The sequence below is a fragment of the Dunckerocampus dactyliophorus genome, chromosome 15 (genome assembly GCF_027744805.1).
Source record: "Dunckerocampus dactyliophorus isolate RoL2022-P2 chromosome 15, RoL_Ddac_1.1, whole genome shotgun sequence".
In the NCBI taxonomy this organism is placed as follows: domain Eukaryota; kingdom Metazoa; phylum Chordata; class Actinopteri; order Syngnathiformes; family Syngnathidae; genus Dunckerocampus; species Dunckerocampus dactyliophorus.
The window spans coordinates 15,527,337-15,550,911 of NC_072833.1; the positions used below are offsets into that span (position 1 = coordinate 15,527,337).

Genomic DNA, 23,575 nt, shown 5'->3' on the forward strand with positions numbered 1-23,575 from the left:
CTTTGTTCCCAAGACGGCAGATAAAACAGATGTTGTTGTCGCTTTAAGGAAGGGTTTCTCTTCCAGGTGTCGAGTTACTGAAGCTGCTAAATCATTTTCACGTAAAATGCAGTTGGAAAGCGGATAGAAATGAATTTTGACCTGCAGGCTAGTGGAGGAGCAAAGTAAACAACATAACACTGTGCTTATGTTGGGTTCAATGGGGTATTGAAATGTGAGAGTGATTCAGTGGGCTTATTTATGAGGTGAGTAATTTGGGGGTGCTTCCTATCGCCACTAGGTGGCACTGTGACCAGCTGAGGCAGTGACAAAGGGATCCCTTCAAGGTGTGGTCTGTTCATCAAAGTCTAACCTTGTGGAGACAAGTTATTTGAGTTTCTTGTTGCTTAGCGAGTCATCAAAAGCTCCTCCAACATCTTATGCCACAGCCTAAAATCCTTTGCAATTTATCGTGGGCCATCTGTCTAGTATGTCCGATTCTGAATTGGGCTCATTTGGGCAAATTCCCTATGAGCGGTTGGTAAAAGTATGTCCCTTGGAATTTTCTCAGAATTGCTGCATCATATCAAAATGGCTGACTTCCTGTGCAATTTCAAGTATGGATAATTAAAGCTTCCAATGTGAAGTACAGCAAAATGCAGTGCGCCATCAGTATCTGGATGTACTCAATGCACTCGACACACCCCAAATGGGGAATGTGCAGCGTTGTAGCCTAACCACCCTCAATCATCGCCTTCTTGGCTACCTAGCGGACGATAGGGACCAACTCGAGTGGTTGCAATTCACAATTGAAAAGGACAGAAGAAGAAGAGGAAGTGGATAAATATTGCGATTGTCATTTCTGGTAAGTGCGCAACGACATTAATGGATTTGAGATAGCACTACACTGTCATAATTTACTCATGGATTTGAGATACACTGTCCAAAATTTACACCGTGTACATAGTACAGTCGCTACGTTGCGGTTCGAACATCGCTCCCTCACTCTATCATGGTTTTTGGTAAATTAATGAATGAACTAATGATTGCTGTTTCGTGGTTGATTATGGTCCATTATTAGTCAAAAAAATATTGAAAGTCAAGTCATATGTAGTATTCTGGTCACTAGGCATCAGTAAAGACACAAAACATTGATGAGAAATGACATTAGATGAGTTTACCTTCACCCTGCATGTAGTCAGCCATGGCAGGTCCAACATGATAGAGTGAAAAAAACAGTTCTTCTCCCATTCTGTGCAGAAGTCTTAAGCTGTTGGCTTCTTACTTTGTCCTTCTTCCCCACTCCATTTGAAACCCTTTCTTGAGTTTGTAGAATAAATACATTGGAGGATAACTAGTTAGCTCGCTAGCATGCTATGCTTAAAGCCGTGGCTGTCTCCTGACCCTGCAGTGATCTCGTAGCCTGTGCATTAGCAAAGAATAATAGGAGTGTGGCTGTAGGGGTATTATTTCATGTCTCATGTTTCATGGCTCTAATATTGGTAAAAAAAAAGCATATTTAGAAAGTCATAAACAGGTTTTCTATGCTATAACTACGAAAATGTTCCATTTATTAATATTGAATCCTACTTTGCGGAAATTCGGTCGGGTCTGGAACCAATTAACCGCGATAAACGAGGGACGACTTTATACATTTGATGTGTAAGTATGGAAGTGTGCTAATAGAAACACAGTCTGAGACCTTTTCATGCATCCTGTCATGGTAGACATCCATCCATCCATCCATTTTGTATGCCGCTTAATCCTTATTAGGGTAGCGGGGGTATACTGGAGCCTAGTCATGGTAGACATGTCCAACGCATTTTGTGGCAAGCGGTGAAACTCTCAATAATTTTTAATGTGTCCGGGTGTGCTAGCGAGTCAATTTGGGGTGGTCTCATTTGCGAGCTGCACCGGAATCTTACTTGCCGTATCAATGAGGTACCCGAGATATGAGGAGAGCTGCAGACAAATTATGACACGTAAGATCATCGGTATGTTTTTACTTGCCCTGAATTTGAAGTCAACCTGCAAAATCCCTTTGCAAGCGTAGGCTAATTTACATCTCAAATGTTTATGTCATTTCCTTTTACTACTGGGTGACGCTGTGACAAATTAAGGAAGTGGCCTATGCATAGTTTTAGGGTGTCATCTTCTTCATACGCACCAATTATATATTTCTTTTTTGTGGCAAACCATATAGTGCAGGTATACCTGTGAATTTTATTGTCAATTCTAATTTGACAGAAACCTACATGTCTACATACAAGAGAGAGGACAACATTCATATCAACTCATTGACTCTAGCAGTAGAGCCACACATAGGCTACGTTCACACTGCAGGGTATGATACCCAATTCAGATTTTATGTTTAAGTCAAATCATTTATGTAGTCATTCACGTTACCAAAAAAATTTGACTTGTAAATGTAAACACATTGTGTCCAGGAAGTGATGCACATGCGCACAAAACACAACGTCACACATGGTGTCCTGTGTTTACGGAAGTAAACATGGCCACAATTCGTGGTCTTAGTCCTGTTGCGTTTCTGACAATTTCAAGGATTTTTGTGCAACTGGAGTCAGCATTTTCTTAACCAAATTATTTTGTGCAGAAGATTAAGAAGACAGCAAGAATATTGGCTATGCCTGCGTGTAGGAAAACGGGGAGCAGAAAGACAATCAGAAAGCAATTCAATGTCTGAAAGTTACATGATGCGAAGGTCTGGGGTTATTTTGTGCTACAATTAAAGAACAGGTTTCAGGCATTGACAGATATAATGGATAACATAGGGCCAAAATCAGACAATGTCAACACTTTGTGGGAACAGACCAAAGCAGTCTACGTGAAGATCAGTGAAGCCTGCCTCAGATACAAGCACAAGAAAAAGAAGGAATGTGTAAGGAAAGACACATGGCAAACTGTAGAAAATGGAAAGGCCTCAAAGAAACAAATAAATGAGACAAAGTCTGAACGGCTAAAGGAAAAATACTGGAAACAGTACCAAGAAACCAAAAAAACAGAGTTGACAAGAGGGCATACCTAGAAGATCATGCAAGTCAAGCAGAAAATGCAGCTACGCAAGGTGAGCATCATCATCAAGATCATCAAAAACATTGAGTGGCAAATACGAACGACAACTGACACGTCAATAGTAGACAAAAAGGGTCAACATTTGATAACTGAGTCACAACAAACAACCCGCTGGATTGAGCATTTTGAGCACAACAGAACTGGATGTTCAGCATGCAGAGAGCATGCCTCTTCTATGCCACTTATCCTCACTAGGGTCGCGGGTATGCTGGAGCCTATCCCAGCTGTCTTTGGGCCAGAGGCGGGGTACATCCTGGACTGGTTGCCAGCCAATCGCAGGGCACGTATAGACAAATAACCATTCACACTTACAGTATATTCGTACCTATGGTCAATTTAGAGTCGCCAAGTAACCTAACATGCATGTTTTTGGAATGTGGGAGGAAACCGGAGTACCCGGAGAAAACCCACTTACGCACGGGGAGAACATGCAAACTTCGCACAGAGATGCCCAACGGAGAACCCAGATCTTCCCGATCTCCTGACTGTGTGGCCAACATCCTAACCACTAGGCCGCATGCAGAGAATGACCTGGAAATTGGCATCAAACCACCAACAAAAATATTAATTATATCAGCCATTAAGTCCCTAAAAAAATTTAAAAACTCAAATAACCTGAATGCAGAGCTTTTCATAGCAGACCTTCTATTCAACGACTATTCAAAACCATCTGGGTGAACAAAGAAATACCCGATGACTGGTCAGAAGAAATTAATCATAAATATACCAAAATTAGGGTAACTTGAGAGATAGTAACAATTGGTGCAGAACCTTTATCAATACCAAGCAAAATCATGGCAAAAATTATTGCACAGCGTCTTACAGAGATGAGAATCTCAGGAATGAACAGGCAGGATTCCAAAATGGGGGGGGTGCATTGACGAGATATTCACACTACGTAATATTATAGAAAGATGCACAGAATGGCAGAGGAAAATGCACATCAATTTTGTCGACTCTGAAAAGGCTTTCAATAGCATACACCGAGACAAGCTCTGGAACATCTAAAGGATGTATGGAATTCCACACCACCTAGTGGACCTTATGAAGCCCTTCTATGCCAAGTTCAAATGCCAGGTGGGAAACAGTAGCCCGGCATTCCAGTTAAAGACAGGAGTTAGACAAGGATGCGTGATGTCTGCATTGCTCTTCAACATTGTGATTGTCAAGACAAAACGAGTATTAGATGGACCCTCTTCTCAGCAGACTTTGATTTTGCTGATAATCTAGCTCTGGTCTCAAACACCCACCAACGCATGCAAGAGAAAATACCACGTCTCAGCTACTTTGCACAGCAAGTTGGCCTGAAAATACACCTGAGGAAATCTGAAGTGATGATGCTAAATATCTCAGACCCACTACCAATCCATGTGTATGGAGAGGCTCTAGAAACAACAAATGAGTTCACCTATCTTGGGAGTACTGTAAGAAATGATGGGGATACACACAACAACATAAAAAACAGATTCAACAAAGTCAGAAATGTATTCAGAATGATGAACGACATATGGAAATCTCAGCAATATAGAACCAAGACAAAACTGAAATTACCGTATATCAGAGCCACCCACCTGTAAGGCGCAACAAATGACATATGTCACCTGTCAGTTTTCCACACAAAGAGTCTGAGAAGAATCTGCCAGATATTTTGGCATGAAAATATATCAAATAAAGATTTACTGGCAAGATGTCAGCAGGGCAGCATGGATAGCATTATAACAGAGCGATGCTGGAACATTAGCCGTTGGCTGGACACCTGAAGGTAAAAGAAAGAGAGGACGACCCAAGAGCGCCTGGCATCCACAGTAGAAGAAGAAATCAAATCTATGAACCTGACATGGGAAGGTGTCCAGAAAGCAGCCCAGAATTGACCAGAGTAGAGAACCTTTGTTGCTCTCCTACTTTCCAGGAGGAAAAAATGGGCAGTAAGTAAGTACGTCTGTGGGGCACTTGCTGCGATGTCTGTTCTGAAGAGCCAGTGGGTGGATGTCAGAGCCAGGACTGGTGGGACATTGACGTGAGCCACTTCACTCACAGATTTTTAAAATGATTTTTGAATGACAAGCCTACAGATGTCTACATATGTGAGTACCTTTGCCCAACTCTATCGATGACATATAGATTGGATATACGCAACCCAAACGTTCAGACTGCAGTAGCATCAGCTACGTATTGGATTTATATGTAAAGATTCCTGGGTTGCATTTGAAAATTGATTGTGATTTTACTTTTATTTGTATTTGTATTTGTATTTGTACTTTATTTATCCCACAGCGGGGAAATTCACTTGTTACAGCAGCAAGCAAGATACGCAAGTATAATTTGGATTTTTTGACATTAAGTTGTATGACATCCCCATCAGGAGTGTAGTCCAGCAACAGAGACTCATCCCCCACTTGGGGATGACAACCTGGAACTTCGTTCTTCATCACCAAACTCTGACCAGAGCTGGACTTAGGAGACCAAGTGTGGGATGAGTTGCCGTTGATGGACTACACTGCTGATGAGGATGTCATACAACTTCATGTCAAAAAATCTGAACTATCCATTTAACGCTGATATGAAAAAATCAGATACAAGTCACATGTGAGCAAAAAAATCGGAATTGACCTGCAGTATGAACATAGCATATATTTAAACTGAATACATCAAGGACCTTCATTGAAACATGTTTCAAAATACTTGATAATGAATAATCTGCAGAACACTTCATACACATAACTCTTGTGACATTCACTTTTTTGGTTGCTTGTACTGTTAATTTTTCATTTAAGCTTTTTAAATATGTTATGGCGTCTTTCAGTTGTGGTGTTTAAACAGTGGTTGTGCGTGAGGTATATGTTCCATTGCGAAACACCATGTCAGAGGCCATCAATTCTTTGGGAAAATCCAGTGGACCGCACATGGGCCCTTGTCCCCTCATGGCAACAGCGCAGTAGTCCACCTGCTCCGCATCAACGCCAGATTCCAGCCAGCGGAAACACACGATGCGCTGAAAGGAACGCCGGAAATTATCTGACACGAAGCCGTAGAGGATGGGGTTAGCAGTGCTGTTGGCATAGCTGAGGATGACAAAGAGTTGTGTCACCATGGGGTCCGGTGGCCGGTGGAAGACACTGACCAACTGGACGATGTAGAAGGGCATCCAGCAGAGGACGAAGACAGCGACCACCAGCAGCACCATGCAGGTGATCTTCTTCTCGGAGCGCCTCCTTTGGAGCCAGCCCGCTTTCAACCCCACTGCTCGCATCCTGGCCACCATTAGGCAGTAGCATAAACAGATGGCCCCCACAGGAAGCAAGAAGCCCAGAAGGAATGTATAGACCACAAACGCTTCGGACCAGGCTGCCTCAGGCCACAAGAAGTTACAGTCCACGGCGCCGTCATGGGCCGGCACCGTGTCAGCGAAGATAATGATGGGCAGTATGACGAGCAGCGATAGCCCCCACACGCACACGTTCACAACTTTGGCCACGGTAGGCCGGCGGTAGCGCGCCGCCTTGATGGGGTGCACCACAGCCACATAGCGGTCAACGCTCAACACGGTGAGGCAGAAGATGGACGTGAACATGTTGATGCCATCCACGCTCAGCACCAGCCGGCACATGAGCGAGCCAAAGGGCCAGTGGCGCACGGCGGCCGACGTGGCCAAAAAGGGCACGCTCAGCATGAAGAGCTCGTCAGCGATGGCCAAGTTGAGAATGTAAATATTTGTGGCCGTTTTCATTTTGGCGTACTTGAGAATGACGTAGATCACCATGGCATTGCCGGTCAGGCCCACGCAGCAGACCAGAGCGTAGATGGACGGGATGATGATGTTGCTGACATCGGGATCCTGGTAGTAGTCCTCGTAGTCCACACTTGAGTTGTACGGAAGCCCTGTTGGCTTGTGGCTCTCGTTGAAATCCATCACAGCGCTGCTTTTCTCGTCTTTAGTAATTTTCAGTTGCTTCAAAACAATCCATGTGCGGATTGAAAGGGAGCGTTCAGCGGTGGCATGGGATTCTTTCGTCTGGACACTTGATAGTGTTCACCTCAGTGTGCCAAAGCTGTGAGGAAAAGAGGAGATGTGTCGGCTCATCAATCAATACAACCTCATGGCTATTTAAAATCTACAGTAAATCCTCGCCTATTCGCCTTTCGGCATCCGCGCCCCCGCATATTCATTGATTTCTATTCTCTGCTGTAAATTGTAAATATATTTCTTTAACCACTTAATAATAACTTAAATAAAAAGCTGTTTGTTGCATGGGACTATCTGCATGGAAAAAGGGGTGCTGCAGCTATGAATTCAGCAGAGGGCGCTGTCTCACAAGTCAATTCACTCAACATTTTCCGGCAGGAAGAAGCTTGACAAGACGTGATGTTGTGTAACTACACGTTGTGTAAGTACAGTACTGTATACTGTATGCCTGTAATTGTTTCTTCATGTGAAAAACAGAATTTCAAATGTGTGATAACTATGAGATGCATATTATAGCATTTATAGTAACAAAAAAGGCATTTTTGGGACTTTTTATAGTTGCATCCATTATTAGTGTTTTTTGCCATACTTGTGAATAGCAGGGATGTACTACATTTGGTTCTTCCTGCCGACTCTCTCTGTCCTTTCTCACCAGCATTGAATAGTAATTAACATGCACAGGCCGTCCGATAAAGAACTTGGCTGACTTTAAAGGGTCCGTGAATACAGTAGGCATGGCACACAATGACTAGCTTTTTAGCCTTAATGATGAATCAGGGAGATTACAGTCAAAATCCTAATGAGTCTTGTTCTTCCTTGCTGCACTTTAATGAGCACAATCATCCTTTTGAAGTTGCATGAATGCTGCTCTCTGGATGCAACATGCGAGCAGGGACAAGGTGGTCTTTGCTCAGGGAAATAATGCTGTTTGCGTTAGCGGGGACATGTAATGCTTGCCTCCGTTATCCTTTTATGCAGAATTAATACCCAGGAACACACATGAAAGGACTTCCATTAACTGAATGGATAAAAGCATTGACACTTTTTGAGTTATTGTCGCAATAATGGAGCCGTATCCACCATGAAGATGCATGTCTGTGGAATAAAATGTTGACTGCATCCTCAATTCAATTTGCGACATGGATGGTGGATGAAATACAAGACCCTCTCTTGTAGCTAAATAACAAAAATATTGCTGAATGCAATTCACAACCCCAGTATATACAGGTGGGTTTTTTATAAATAGAAGAATAAAATAAGAATTTTTGGGTTTAGCTGGGGTACAGTAATTCATGTGTTTAACTTTGGTTATTAAAAAATTGTTCGCTTCCTGTTTTTAGGTGTTTTCTATTTAGTAGAGAAAGGAATAGAGAATGTGCAACAATAGATAGCTACAGTAGCTTAAGCAGTGGTGAAAGTCAGAAAGAGAAAATACTAATTTAAATACAAATAATCAAATGGGAGTAGAAAAAAATTGACAGATTATATCCTGTGCAGTAATAAAGGAAGAGTAGAATAAAAAATAAAGAAAAAATCTAATCAAAAATGGTTGCTTCAGCAACAAGAATAAATAAATAAAGAAAAGTTTGAATGGAATGGAAACTGAAATAATTTTCAGTGCAATAGCTAACTACCTGTTTATGCCTAAGGTGTCACCCTGGAACTTGAACGTGTTTTAAAGATACAGTAACCCCAAACGATGGCTTGTGGCATAAAAAAATCAATGATTTTGCAACAGGACTGGACCCGACGAAATGACCAAAAATCACCTGCCATTAATGCCAAATGATGGTGAGATGAAGACACCAGGTAATGTTTTGACTTCTGAGTCAGTTGCTTGGAGACATCACAGCACCATGGCCAATTAAAATCAGCCAATTAAGGAAATATGGACTCAGCAGCATCAGAAGTACAAATGCCTTCTAGCGTCGTGACTGATCCATATGGCTCCTCCTTAGAACATGCTGACTAAAAACCTGACAAGGGAGTTAAAAATTTAAAGTTCAGGTGCACTCAAACCTTGCTTCTTTTCGGCAGTGTTCAATCACCGCCACATTATAAAAAACACGTAAAAAGATAACTACAATGTTCATGGAAAATAGTGGCAACTAAAACCTTGCACTCACAAAACATTCATGCCAGTGATAACAATCGAGTTGATTTTTAGATATCAATACATAATTAACGTTTTATTCACATGGAGTAATCTGGCCTCATAACTGAAGCCTATAGCTTCTTGCTTTGCAGCTGGTGTGTTTTACCAGCAAAACAAAAGGCATTCAAGGCGCTTCCCACGCTAATTAACAAGTATGACATAAAAACTTGTATCTGATTATTTTTTCCTTCATATTTCATTTTTAATATTCACTTATTACTTTTCCTAATGTGATAGCTACAATTGATTGAGCATAAAATTATCATGATGATGATCTCAATGTTCTGGACACATATTGCACGCTTTGGTGTTCCTCTGGGGTCAGTTTGACCCCACGCTGTTTTAGCTGTGAAAAACCTGTCTGTCTGTGTGTGACCCATGTGTGACCTACCATCCACACACCTACAAGTGCAGAGTTGATACTTTTGGGTTGATATATTACACTGGGGAGGGGAAACAATATATAATACAATATAGTACAATATAATATTTGTTATATATTTCACAAACCCAACTTCGCCAAGGGCCCCATTTTCGGCTGCCCCCCATCTCACACTGCACTTGACCCTTTTGGCCCCTTCTATGAGTGGTGAGCCCATTGGAGGTGGGACCCACTTTGCCTCTTTGGGTAGTGTTCATACTCTTGTGGTCATTAACGTCAGTCAATTTGACAAGATTTAGATGAAACCTTTTCAAGATCAATTCATTCTAATTTAACATTTTGACCAGATGATGGCACTAGAGAACAGCTCAGGGTTATTTATGTACTCAACAAATTAATTGCCTGACACCAAAACTTGGTAAACAATTTTCTGGAGGAAAATATCCACGGGGTCGAAAAATTGACTCCAAGGGCAAACTTTGTGAGTAATATTTGAGGAGAATGAGGGTTCACTTAATATTTTCCAGCAGAAAGGTGCTTGACAAGACATGATTTTGTTTAACTGCACGTTTTTTAAGTACAGTATACAATCTGTATTTGTTTCTTCTTCTTAAGGGGTAGAACTGAATTAAAAATGTGTTTAATGAGTGTGAGAGATCCCTCCCCCGCACTTTGGACACCCATGGGTTAGGATTGCGAATCACTGACCTACAGGATTGGGGTGGCTTGTTCATATTGTGCTGTTATTTTCTGTGACACAAGTTAAGACTTGAGTGGGTATGTTTGGTCAATTGACCAATGTTACATTTGCACACATTTTGTCCTCGCTATTGGTTGCAAACAGGTGTGAAAATGTGTAAACTGAGTGGGGCTGCGTGCCAATGCGCAAAGAAAATTTTGAAATGTTTAAAATTTTTGGCATGCATAATTTCCGTAAACGAGTCACACCGCAACCTACGTGCAAACAATGCTGACAGTGTGTATCAAACAAAGTGTGTCTCATTCACATGAATGGGTTAGCTTTTCCACCACCTCTTGGAACAAGTTGGAGGGAATTCTCGTGTAATTTCTGTATCCTCTTGGATCTTCCTTGGGAAAAGTGACTTTCCTTTCTTTTCTGCAATGAGAGCTTCCCCTCTGGAGTTTTACATCTTGTGAGTCCCTTGCAAATAGAGGAATTAATTAACCTTGGGGTGATGGCTGCTGTTGTGTGCCGTCAGCAGACAAAGCAGGACCTAATAATGCCATGACTGCTTTGCGGATGCGGGAAGTGGCCTTGACAATGCATACCCATGCTGGAACAATGCGCATCCAGCGTACTATGTCGCACAGCAGACGTAAACATTACTTGACTTAGGTGTGAGTGGTGCGGGAGGGTGGCATTTTGGTCACCATTTGCGTGCCAGGTGCGTAAACAGCGTCCTGAACCTTTTCAAGCGTGCCATCTAAATGACACGCCGTGCTGAATTGCGAGACAATGCGGAGGCAAAATGTGTGCAAGTGTAAACACCACTATAGTTTCACATTGTCACCTTTTCTGAGTACCACAGTCTCTGAGAATATAACTGGTTTTGTACTCCCAGAGGGAAGAATGAACATAAACGAGAGTGTCCATTCTGCGTTGAATGCACTGTCCACTTTTCTCTTCTTAGAGCGCCGTATGTGTTTATTTTTCTGTCCTCTCACTGCTCATATCTCTCTTCTTTCCGAGTAACTTTCACTCATCTGTCTGTCCTCTTTATGTGTATCTATCACTTGTTGGCATCTTCTTTCTCGGTAAGTGTCACTCGCATTACTCACTCGTATGTCTTTGTTGTATTTACAGTCGCGATGTTTCGCACCAATGCACAGATTTGATTGGCATCACGTGGGATGGCTTAACTCACATGCAATTGGTCAGTGGATTTCCTGAGTTGATCAACCAGTGTCGTAAAGTGTAAGCGAAGCGCCCCAGCTAAACTTAACTGCTTAAATAATTTTTTGACTATACTGTATGTCCAGGCCTGTATTGGACGGTGTCTGGGTCCAGACTGGTGGACCCTGGTAGTATCAAAAATAGGCATAGGCATTTAACAAATGCAAAAAAACCTGAATATACCAAAAGCGGGTGTCTACTGTGTATGGTCACCATGTATCCTGATAGATATCTTCCAGGCTTTGTAAAAATAGAGGACAAACAAGAAAGTATTGTTTGTACTTCTGTCCATAATAGATATGTTCATAATTGTAGGCTGCTTGGAGAAGGTGAGTCATATTCTCCCCGCTTCGCTTACCCTCACCACACAGACTCTATTTGATTTGATCGATGCCTCTTTGAGCGCTGCAAAAGGCAAATTTTGTCGACGCGCTGGAGCAGAGCCGAGCTGCAAAGGAGCTTTTAGGAGTGTTTAGCCTGTGTTCATGGCCATCTGCATTAGAGACCTTTGAGAGACGCTCCTTTCCAAGCATTCGCATTCTCTCCACACTCCATTGTTTTCTTGCATCATATGACATATGGACAAAATGAACTATGCATTCATCTCTTTTCTGCATTTACTCCTCATTTAGGGGATTTTATATTATGAGCCAGAAGACTTGATGATGATTGATTATGCTGCCTGACAGTATGAGTGTGTCTACTTTGGTGATTAATTGTATTATCCTGTGGCTAGAATGCTTTCATATAATTTGGAATTAACGCAGGATGCCTGCCTCTGCTTCAGGGATCGGATTCCAGGAAAGTCTTCTTGTTACTGTTGTTATAATATCAAATGATTGAAGAGGCAATAAGAGACGATGCTACAGTATGTCTTGAACTTCAGCCTCTTAGGAGTTGTCTTGGCAACAATATCTGCATGCACAATGAAATAGATTCAGTATTGTCTTATGATTCATTGTGCAAGGAAAGCAAAAGACAGTACTTCAATCAACAGAAAGGTGTATCTTTTTTTAGAAGTTGATCATGTGCACTAATTTACACTTTAGTTCTCTCAGTAGCAAGGTCACAGCAGCCAATGAAGCAGGTCAATTATCTAATTGATATCCTTGGCCCGCTTGTAGTGCCTAAATTCCATCTCTGACCATTAATATGACTCACCAATAAATGATTGTCCTTTCACCCATGACATGAGGCAATCATCAACTTGTGCATGGCGGTGGTGCTGATGTGTTTGCTCACCTTCCACTGCAGAGATGCTCCTCTCCTCCCTTGTCCTCATCACGGCGATGTCGCCATCAGTCCTGCGGAGCCGGTAGGGTCTTCTGTGTCCTCCGCCTGAGAGTGTGTCAGCATCCAGCTGCCGTGTGAGCGGCTTAATGCTGCCTCTTTCCTCTCGCTCTCTTTGGTCTATTCAGCATGCTATCTCTGTCTCACAACCTTCTTGCTCTCCTTCTTGCGTTCGAGCCGCATCTCCATGCCTGCTTGCTATTAGACATCTTAAGGCAAGGGTGTCCAAACTGTTTTTGTTTTCATATTCTAAAAATAAAATAAATTCATTGTGTTAATGTGAATTAATCAACCGATTTAAACCATTACAACACCAATTCACATTCAGTTTCGTCGAAACAGAGGCTATTTTCCATAAATGACGTCTAATGCTTTGATTGATTGATGACAAGCTTTTTACCACAATAAGAAAGTGGTGCCTGTTTACTTTCGCTTTCAAAGCGGATGCCTTCCTGCACCATAAGTGCATACAAATTATACTGTAAATAATAATGAAAAAATGAATGCTAGGGAGCATTCGTGCATATAAAATTGTTCACCATCTTTCATGTATTTATTCATTTACTTCTTGTTCCGCTTCATTTATCAGGACTTTTTTCTTTTAATTCCCACATTGACTGTAATTTAATATTTTCTGTACCAATTTTCCCTATTGAAAATGAATGGGCAATTTATTTGGCGCCCCCCACTGGTGGAAAATCATTTTACAATTTCCATTACTGAAACATTGTGCATGTTCTACAGGGTGCCATGGCTCATACCCTAGTCACACTAGATGTAGAATGAGCCAGAATGCAGTCTGAATGAAAATTTGTGGTTTATTCGTGGATATTTGAAGTGAATTCTAAAAATTTTCACTGTATTCTGAGTGCATTCCAATATTAGGACCCATTTTTGTGGGTTTTGAGCATGCTAAAAACTTTCGAGATGGATTTGAAGTGGAAAAATATCAATTTTAACTGCACTCTGACTGTATTCTAAATATAGTTACGGTAGCAGCATTCCAAACATTCTGATCGCATTCGGAAAAAAACGCAGCCAGCTACCGCTGAAACGTCAGTATGAAGCGTCACCTTATTCACATCATTTCATACACCAAGGGAAAAAGGAGGCACGGTAACTCCACCAGCGGCCACCGATGTTGAAGCGCCAAGCGCCACCACCAGCCTCCGGCACATCACATCATGCCGCCAAGGAAAAAAGGAGCCAAGCTTACGAATTTGAAATCTTTCCCAAATGTGGTGCAAATTTTGAAAATTTTCATTCCGGCTGGTTGTGCTTGATTCGTGCTTAGTGTGACAGAGGCTTTATGAGGAAGAGTGGTTCTTTCCCAAACTGATGGTTGCTGGTTTAAGCCTTGATTCCCCTGTAATCATTCAACTCATCTATACATTTCAACATTCGGTCTGCATTTTTCGCTTTCCAACTGTTCAAATTCCGCCGTTTCTGTCAGCTCATTCAGGACATGGAGGCTATCTATCAGGACTTTTCTAATAATTCTCACATTTTCCATAATTCAATATTTTCTTTAAATTTTCAGAATCTACAATTTAAATGCCGTCCCCTATTGGTGGAAATTCATTTTACGTTGAACATTACATGTAGCATTCTGCTTCAACAAAACATCGGCATCTTAACTTTGCGTTGTACTTCACAAATCACTTAATTTAATTTTTAGAATATGCCGAGGGCCGATAAAAAAGTGCTTAGATTAAAATTAAATAAGCCAACCACTTAAGATTCCTTCACAGATGAGCTGCCATCAACAGACCGTGACGTTTAATAAGGCTGCCTTGATTGATGTGTGGCAGTGAATTAAAAAGCGGGAAGCAAGGCCAATTTGACGTTAAATACACAGTTTGGACACGTCATTCTAGTGACAGCTGGTTGAGATCTGATCACCACTTGTGCATGCCTCAGGTGTTCCTCAAGGAGAACATCGTGACTAAGATTAGAATAATTTAACAGATGATAATGCTGTTCACATGTGAAATTTATTGCTTTAATAGGAGTTCTATGATCATTAGAAGGAGAAAGTCACAGAGATGTAATAAGATGCAGCATTGATAATACTCCAATGATGATGTTTGAGGCAGGTCACTTCACCAGCATTTACAACAATTCAACTTCAGAGTGAGACCCTTGTGGAGCTGCAGTTTGTGTGTTTACTTGGAATTCATTTCCTGTGTGAAAAGGTCATCTGGCAAAGTGAAACCAAAGTTGTTTTGGACTTGCCGCCCCTGCTTTGCATGTCAATGTCACCTTGCCGCTCACGTCGACCATGTTTTGCATTTGCTGTCAAAGTCTGCTAGCCCTTATTTGTGTCTCGATTAGACCAATCTTAGATTTCTCACTGGTGGAATCAGGGAGAGAGCTGCACGTGTCTCCACCCTGCAGCTCCTCCGCTGTGAAAACAAATCTAAAATCAAGAAGCATTATCATTTTGTTTTTGTGTGCCGGCATGCTTGTTGGCTTCTAAGAGGGAACTCATTTCTGTCTTAAGTGATCTAACAAAAAGGATTGGTGCACAGCACCTCCTACAGTGGTAGCCTCCCTCAAAGGGACTGTTTGCAGCGGGTTCATCCATCTGCCGAGAGGCTTCGCCGACATAGCACACAGGCGCACTATTTATGGTTATTGTAAGCAAAAGATACCACTTTGGCAAAGTTTAGCTACTAACGTTATCTGTCGTTACAACAACATGAATGTAAATTGTTGGTTGCCATCTCTGTGTGGAGTTTGCATGTTCTCCCCGTGCGTGCATGGGTTTTCTCCGGGTACTCCAGTTTCCTCCCACATTCCAAAAACACGCATGTTAGGTTAATTGGCGACTCTAAATTGTCCATAGGTATGAATGTGAGTGTGAATGATTGTTTATATGTGCCTTGCGATTGGCTGGCGACCAGTCCAGGGTGATACCCGCGACCCCAGTGACGATAAGCGGCATAGAAAATTGATGGATGGAACCAATCCAATGTAGGTCAATATATGTTAAGCAATCTTCACATCTACATCTTAGCTTTTAGTTAGTGTAATGGTGGAGAACTCGCCGTGACACTTTTTAAAAATCATTTTTGGATGACAATGATAACTTTTGCCTACATCGGTGAGTACCTTTATCCAAGTATCGCACGGCAAAACACGCCTTTCGGTGACGAATAGGTCGGCCATATGGAACCTCACCGTTCCGACTGCGTTCCGACATATCGGATTTATATCTACATACAAATGGGTCGCGTTTGAAAAAATCGTAAATGTACTGTTCACACTGACATGAAAAAAATCTGATGCTTGTCACATATGAGCAAAAAAATCTGAATTGACCTGCAGTGTGAATGTAGCCTTCAAGTCCCTCGATGCTAAGTGCAAACACACCAAGGTGCTGCCATAATAAATGGCCACATGGAAACGTGGTCACGTGGACTGGACTTTCAATGACTGCGTGTTCTGGATCTGGAATGGATTGCATAACACTCTTTTCACATTAAACCACTATGTGAAGGGAAACTGTTATGATTAAATATTGACAGGTTATATGATTATTTGTTTAAACTCATATTTTGGCTACTTTATATTGAATTTGTAGTCACCTTTTAGTAAAAAACATTTATTAATATATTTTTTAAAAATAAAACAACACCTGTTTATTTAGGGGGCCACAGGTGTAATATCTGATAATATATTAATAATTCATTAATTGTATTTTTTACAATATACCGATGGCTTGTGGTTACACATGCATTTGTTGCATCAACCATCTTTATCGTCCATCCATCTTCAAGCCGCTTAGCCTCACTAGGGTTGCGAGTATGCTGGAGCCTATCCCAGCTGACTTCAGGCGAGAGGCGATGTACACCCTGGACTGGTCGGCAGTTGCAGGGCACATATAGACAACCATTCACGCTCACATCCGTACCTATGGACAATTTACCTAACATGCATGTTTTTGGAAACCAGAGTACCTGGAGAAAACCCACACGCACCCACACAGAGATGCCCAACAGAGATTCTAACCCAGATCTTCAGATCTCCTGACTGTGTGGCCAACATGCTAACCACTACACCACCCTGTGGCATTTTATATGAAAAAGTAGTAAGTCCTCATATCTACCACAGAGTGCATTGACGTTTTCAATACCTTAAAATGACTGTTACCAAAAACCCTCAACTTGTGCTTGAAAAAATACAACTGAACACATACATATAAAAACTAACTTTCCTCAAGCCCATAAAACATGTGGATCGGTATGGTATGACAGAGCTTTTATTTCATTGGACAAAGTAGAGTTTACTCCCACTGAAATGAGTTTGATAAACACTATTTGACAACATTTACAGGTAGTTTTTTTAATTTATTTTTTAAAGTTGTCAGTGGTTAGGAAGGTCACTTCCATTGTTTTTTAATGCTGAGACCATCAATCAATTACATCAGACGTTATTTGGGTTTTTATTTGGCACCTTTAAAAAATATATTAAGAGTTTATACATCATATAAAACGGCCAATAAATTGGGGAACAGTTAAACGTGTCTGGTGTTAACATACACTACCAGTCAAAAGTTTGGACACACTTGCTCATGCTGTTGAATGACAAAGTGTGTTCAAACTTTTGACTGGTATCCATCCATCCATTTTCTGTCCCGCTTGCCCTCACTAGGGTTGCGGGTATGCTGTAGCCTATCCCCGCTGTCTTTTCGGGCGAGAAGTGTGGTACACCCTGCACTGGTTGCCAGCCAATCGCAGGGCACACATAGACAAACAAGCGTTCACACTTGACTGAATGCCAATTTGTCTGCATTACTTGTGCCCTCCACACGAGGGCGCCATAGTGCCAAAAGGATTCACACTCATTGTATGACTTATTTTGATCATCTCTCATGTTTGCATGTGTTTGATTTTTATGTATTTTTAAATGTGTTATTTGTGTCCTAGGGCTGACAAAAAGAGGAGGCACCGCTATGTAGCACTACTGAAGAAGCAGAACCTTTGTTGGTCTCATCAATGGCTCCAGAGGATGCTGGTAAGTCAATCAATTCTCCTGTTAAATGTTTACTCTCTGTGAGTTGATCATATTAGCTCATGGCCTATTTATCAGTACGTTATAATGTCAGCACTTGGACATCACGTCTGTAAGGCAGGAGTCACTCTGCAGGCGTACATCGGTGGCTTTTATAGGTGCCCAGGTGGCGAAAGCTGCGCCCACACTGTTGGCAGCAGTAGGGCGTGGCTCCGCTGTGTATCCTCTGGTGGGTGTACAGGTTGCCCAGCTCTTTAAAGCGGCGACCACACTGCGGGCAGGCGTATGGGCTCTCGCCGGTGTGGACGCGTTGATGTCTCTTGAGTCCAGAGAGGACTGAGAAGCCTTTGCCACACTGGGGGCAAGGGAAGGGGCTCTGATCGCCGCTGTGCACCAGCCTGTGGCTCTTCAAGCGAGCCGCGTGGCGGAACCTCTCCCCGCAGTCTGGACATACGAAGGGCTTCTCTCCCGTGTGGATGCGCTGGTGCTGCCGCAGGTTGCCCAGGTAGTTAAAATGGCGGCCGCAGTCCCCGCACTCGTATCTCCCCTTGATTTTCACCTCCTTGTGGGCAGCAGATGGCCCTACCCTTCCATCCTGTCCTTTGCCAAGCTCATTGTGTCCTGTCCCTACTGTGCTGCTGTCCCCTGCAGCTGCGGGAGCTGCGGCGATGCTCTGCAGGGCCTGGAGAGCTTGCACACCTTCTGTGTCCGAGTGAATCAGTTTAATATGCTCCTCCAGGAACGCCGAGTCAGGACAGAAGGTTCCACACAAAGAGCAGATGAAAGTGTGGTTGGGAAACTGCTGACCTGAAAACACAAACAGACACAAAGGAAGAATAAACAAACACTTGTGATCAATTAAGGAAATCTGAATCGATTTAATTTCTTTGCCCACCTGTCTGAGGTCTGTCCGTGTTGCCCTGCAGGGGACTGTCGCCCTCCCCGGGAGAACTGTGCGGCACCATGGAGAAATCAGCCGGCCGAACGTGTGAGAAGCGGGGCGCCGTCTCTTCAAGTCTTGATGAGCCTTCCTCGTCCTCCTCTCCCTCGGTTCTGGCAGCTGGAGTGTTCTCACACTCAGGCTGCTTCATGACTGACAAGACAATGTGGGTATTATATTTGATCACCGCTATTTGCAAATAGCGAAAAACCACAAATGATTGATACGCACATAAAATAATACAATATGCCTCTCTCAGTTATTAAACACTCTTTAACTGTACACATTAAGAAACAATTACAGGCATACAGCGTTGTAGTACAACAGTGCTCAAACCTTTTCCACCAAGAGCTGGAAATTGAAAAATAAAATAAAAGTACTAATAAGTTATATACTGTATCACCCTGCATATCACATAGCATATTATTTGTAATGATAAATTTATCAACATTTCAACGTTTTCTTTTTTTTTCCCCATTTTTGCTTCTTTTTTTCTTGTTTAATTGTATTTTTTGAATATGCCAGGTCAAAATGGTCCCCTAGTTGCACTTTGGACACCCCTGACTGACAAAATGTGGTGCCTTGTCCTTGACATCACAGGAGATGGAGGCCAGGCTGGAGGGCCGCCTCCTCACACTCTGACAACAGTCAGGAGGCCACTGGAGTAGTAGTAGTAGTAGTTGATGACGCCAGCAACATCCACGCCACTAATAGGACTTTGTCATGAACACTGAGGTTTCTAAGAACAGCTTAACCTGCTAGGCTGGGGCTATGTAGCATCGTTGGGAGCATTTCCTGCTTCCCAGCATGCGTTGTTGGACTGCTTTGTAAATAGTTGTAAATATTACATGTTTAATGTTATGTAAATAATTTTGGTCATTCGATGCAGTATTTGCATTTACCCTTTTGGTATCTGTTGGTGTTCAATTTGCTATATAGTGCTTATCGCTTTGCTCTTTTTTGTCTACAGGGGTACACCAGTTGTCATAGGGTTACGTGACTAAAAATGAACAATTACCACTTGACAGTCACAATTACGAGTGCATCTGAACGCCTCACAACCCAAGTTGAAAGGAGCAGAAAGGAGACAGAGCATGAAGTTGTTCATTGCTCTGTGTGGATTATATGAACCAATAAGTACGTTTTATGATTATTTTGTGCATTAAGAGTGTTTAAATCTTGAAGATTTCATTTATATTTTTATTTTCATTTATATTCAATCCATTCACACATGCCAACATCAGACTGGAATAACAGATATGTAGGATGATTGCTTATCTGTTTATCAGTGCTTATGCGAAACTTCATCAAAATGGCACCATGCAAAATACACATTTTTGGCCTGGGATTACTAGAAAATCAATTAGCCAATTATTCCATTCCATTCCATTTTCCTCCACTTATCCAGGCCCGGGTCGCGGGGGCAGCAGTCTTAGTAGGGAAGCCCAGACTTCCCGGTCCCCGACTACCTCCTCCAGCTCTACCGGGAGGACACCAAGGCGTTCCCAGGCCAGCTGTGAGACATAATCCCTCCGGCGTGTCCTAGGTCTTCCCCGGGGCCTTCTCCCGGTTGGGCATGCCCGAAACACCTCACCAGGGAGGCGTCCGGGAGGCATCCGGACTAGATGCCCGAGCCACCTAAACTGGCTCCTCTCGATGTGAAGGAGCAGCGGCTCTACTCTGAGCTCCTCCCGGATGACCGAGCTCCTCACCCTGTCTCTTAGGGTGAGTCCCGCCACCCTACGAAGAAAACTCATTTCAGCCGCTTGTATCCGCGATCTCGTTCTTTCGGTCATGACCCAAAGCTCATGACCATAGGTGAGGGTGGGAACATAGATCGAACGGTAAATTGAGAGCTTTGCCTTCCGGCTCAGCTCTCTCTTCACCACGACGATCCGGTACAGCAACCGCATTACTGCAGACGCTGCGCCGATCCGCCTATCGACCTCACGCTCCAACCTTCCCTCACTCGAGAACAAGACCCCGAGATACTTGAACTCCTCCATCTGGGGCAGGACCTCATTCCCAACCCGGTGGGAGCAATCCACCCTTTTCCGACTGAGAACCATGGCCTCAGATTTGGAGGTGCTGAGTCTCATCCCAGAAGCTTCACACTCAGATGCAAACCGCCCCAGTAAACGCTGCAGGTTACAGCTCGATGAGGCCATCAGGACCACGTCGTCCACAAATAGCAGAGACGAGATCCTAAGGCCCCCGAACTGGACTCCCTTGACACCTTGGCTGTGCCTAGAAATTCTGTCCATGAAAATTATGAACAGAATCGGTGACAAAGGGCAGCCTTGGCGGAGGCCAACGTTCACCGGAAACAGGCTTGACTTACTACTGGCAATGCGAACCAGGCTTCTGCTCCGATTGTACAAGGACCAAATGGCACGTAGTAGCGCGCCAACAATCCCATACTCCCGGAGCACCCCCCACAGGACACGGTCAAATGCCTTTTCCAGGTCCACAAAGCACATGTAGACTGGTAGGGCAAACTCCCAAGTACCCTCCAGTACCCTTGCAAGGGTGTAGAGCTGGTCCAGTGTTCCGTGACCAGGACAAAAACCACATTGCAATTCCTGTAGCCGAGGTTCGACTAACTGTCGTACCCTTCTCTCCAGTACCCTGGAATAGACTTTCCCAGGGAGGCTGAGGAGTGTGATCCCCCTGTAGTTGGAACACACCCTCCGGTCACCCTTCTTGAAAAGGGGGACCCCACCCCAGTCTGCCAATCCAGAGGAGGAGTTCGGTGAGGCTATGGAATTAGCCAATTAATTGTGTTCAATATTTCACGTTAAGATAAAAAGGTTTATGTTTTTAAGTGGGCAGGGGTAGGGGGTACATGGCTTCCGGTCTGAATAGGTTCTATATGTACTGTTATGTACTACTTTGTTATTGGAATACAACTTTTTTTAACTCAATCATCGCCATCTTGGTTACCTTGCGGAAAGGGAGGGACTAACGCGAGTGTTTGCAAGTCACAGAAAAGGAGACGAAGAAGAGAAGTAGAATCGCCATTTCCGGTAAGTGCGCAACGACAGTATTGGATTTGGTACAGCACTAGAATCAAATTTCCCGCACTCACGAACTAAGTATGCAGTGTACATTTTTACTTATTGAAGTGTAAATACAAATTGAAACGGAGTAATAAGCGTTACTATTAATGTTGCTAAGCTTTTTGTCCGCTAGTGTGTTTCCATGGTGACACGTTTTACCTTTCAGGTCAGCTGAATACTCCATGGGAGCCATCCACTCGTAGTCATAAATGCGTTTGCTGCTAGTGGGCAGCATGTTGAAGATGTCATCCGCACTGGAGTCTGCGTGCCCAGGCCCGGAGGCTGCCACCCCGCTATCCGGCCACAGGTTGAGGGGATGCGGGTCTTCCTCCGGACGAGCGCCTCTCTCGTCGTTTTCTTGGCTGCTCTGCTCCCCGTCCATCTCGGCGCCCCCTCTTGAGTTCTTGTCCTTCATCAGGTAGTGACAAATCGCGTCGATGTTCTCTTTCTTCACCCCTGGCAGGACAGACTTTGCTCTCTTGGGATCTGCGTTGAGCAGCTTGGAGGTCGGCTCGGACCTCTTACAGGCAGTAGCCTCCGCCTCCACGCTCGCTCCTCCGAGCTCCTTGGTGTCCCTCTGTACACTGCTCAGCCTCGCCTTTAACACCGCGATCTCCTCCGTTTTCTCCCTTAGCTCCATTTTCAGCACTCGTATCCGCATGCTGACCATTTGGCGGATCTCAGAGAGCGCCGTTTCTAATACCACGCTGATATTCCTTCCCAGGTGCTCGCTGATGTCGCTTACCGAGCACAGCAGCTCCTCGTCGGGCTCCAGCATCAGGAAATCGCCGTCGGTCGACCCGGGAGGCTCCATGAAAGTACCCTGGAGTCCTGGGGACAGGTTAGTGTCAGAGAAACTGTGATTTCTTTTGCGACTCATAGATGATTTAACACGAAGATCCTCTGTTGACAGCAGAGTTTTAAGCTAGCAAGCTAATGTTATGCTGATGCTCCAGGATGGCTAGTGAAGTGTAGCATGGGTGATCACACCGGATAACAGTACTACAAAATAAAAGCAGCACAGTTAGCGCCCATGTGTTGACGTCTCGAATTGAACCGTCATATGGCATGTATTTTTACAGCCGGAAATGGGATCTCAACGTTATTAGACGTGAACTTCACTGTAAACGCTGCTCTGTAACAGTAAAAGTAGACGTGGGTGATACTGCAAATTTTTGTATCGATATGATACCAATACTGTACACTGCCAATATCGCCGATGCCTATACTCTTTACATGGAAATTTTTCGAGATCATTTAACGATTTCGTGATTTTTGCCCGAATTAGTTGATCATGATTATAATCAGAATAAACCACCGTACAAAGATTTTAGGCCAACAAATATATTTTTAAACAAATTGATTTAACTTTTTAACAATATTAAAAGGCGATATCCCTCCAAATGACACATTTTCAACCAAAATAATATAAGAACACCACCAGCGGCTAGCATATGTTACCAATAGTGGTTTCAGAGAACAGACTGTACAAAAAATATTTGCATTCTTCCTAATTATGCTATGGTGATGACAGACGCTCCTTCAAGTGACATTACGTACGAGTCCTGACTCCTGCTGCAGCAGGGTGGCTGGGGAGCACACAGCGGGTGACAGTGACAGCGAAGGGGAGAGAAGTGTCAAGCGAATTCATGTGGTGAATCTTGACAAGCTTTGGGAAATACCTGAATATATTTCCTTAAATTCTGCTCTGACGTCACTTGCCATTTTTAATCATCCTGTTACCATTTGAACATTAACTAAGCTTTTTTTAAATATAAGGTT

At 43.2% G+C, this 23,575-nt stretch overlaps 3 protein-coding genes across 8 annotated transcripts in view; 1 reads left to right on the forward strand and 2 right to left on the reverse strand.

Moving 5' to 3' along the window:
* The window catches only part of LOC129168169 (SH3 domain and tetratricopeptide repeat-containing protein 1), a 51,802-nt gene that overhangs the window by 10,028 nt on the left and 18,199 nt on the right, over nucleotides 1–23,575 (forward strand). For 4 of the 6 annotated variants that reach the window (XM_054753129.1, XM_054753130.1, XM_054753135.1 and 1 more), the window contains 6 exons: nucleotides 17,710–17,797; nucleotides 18,721–18,900; nucleotides 19,705–19,871; nucleotides 21,689–21,760; nucleotides 21,960–22,211; nucleotides 22,518–22,634. The gene's annotated coding sequence lies outside the window, so the exon portion shown is untranslated. Of the gene's footprint in view, nucleotides 1–17,709; nucleotides 17,798–18,720; nucleotides 18,901–19,704; nucleotides 19,872–20,440; nucleotides 20,460–21,688; nucleotides 21,830–21,959; nucleotides 22,212–22,517; nucleotides 22,635–23,575 lie in introns of those variants that run through there. The other 2 variants (XM_054753131.1, XM_054753132.1) reach the window with 2 other exon arrangements.
* sstr1b (somatostatin receptor 1b) lies at nucleotides 1,449–12,882 on the reverse strand. The gene is made up of 2 exons (XM_054753143.1): nucleotides 12,731–12,882; nucleotides 1,449–7,121 (listed from the first exon to the last, which is right to left on the reverse strand). The coding sequence occupies exon 2, from the start codon at nucleotides 6,980–6,982 to the stop codon at nucleotides 5,885–5,887; it is 1,098 nt and encodes a 365-aa protein (XP_054609118.1). The 5' UTR covers nucleotides 6,983–7,121; nucleotides 12,731–12,882; the 3' UTR covers nucleotides 1,449–5,884.
* znf16l (zinc finger protein 16 like) lies at nucleotides 14,772–22,773 on the reverse strand. The gene is made up of 3 exons (XM_054753141.1): nucleotides 21,953–22,773; nucleotides 18,690–18,887; nucleotides 14,772–18,601 (listed from the first exon to the last, which is right to left on the reverse strand). Exons 1-3 carry the CDS (start codon nucleotides 22,671–22,673, stop codon nucleotides 17,919–17,921), a joined length of 1,602 nt encoding a protein of 533 aa, XP_054609116.1. The 5' UTR covers nucleotides 22,674–22,773; the 3' UTR covers nucleotides 14,772–17,918.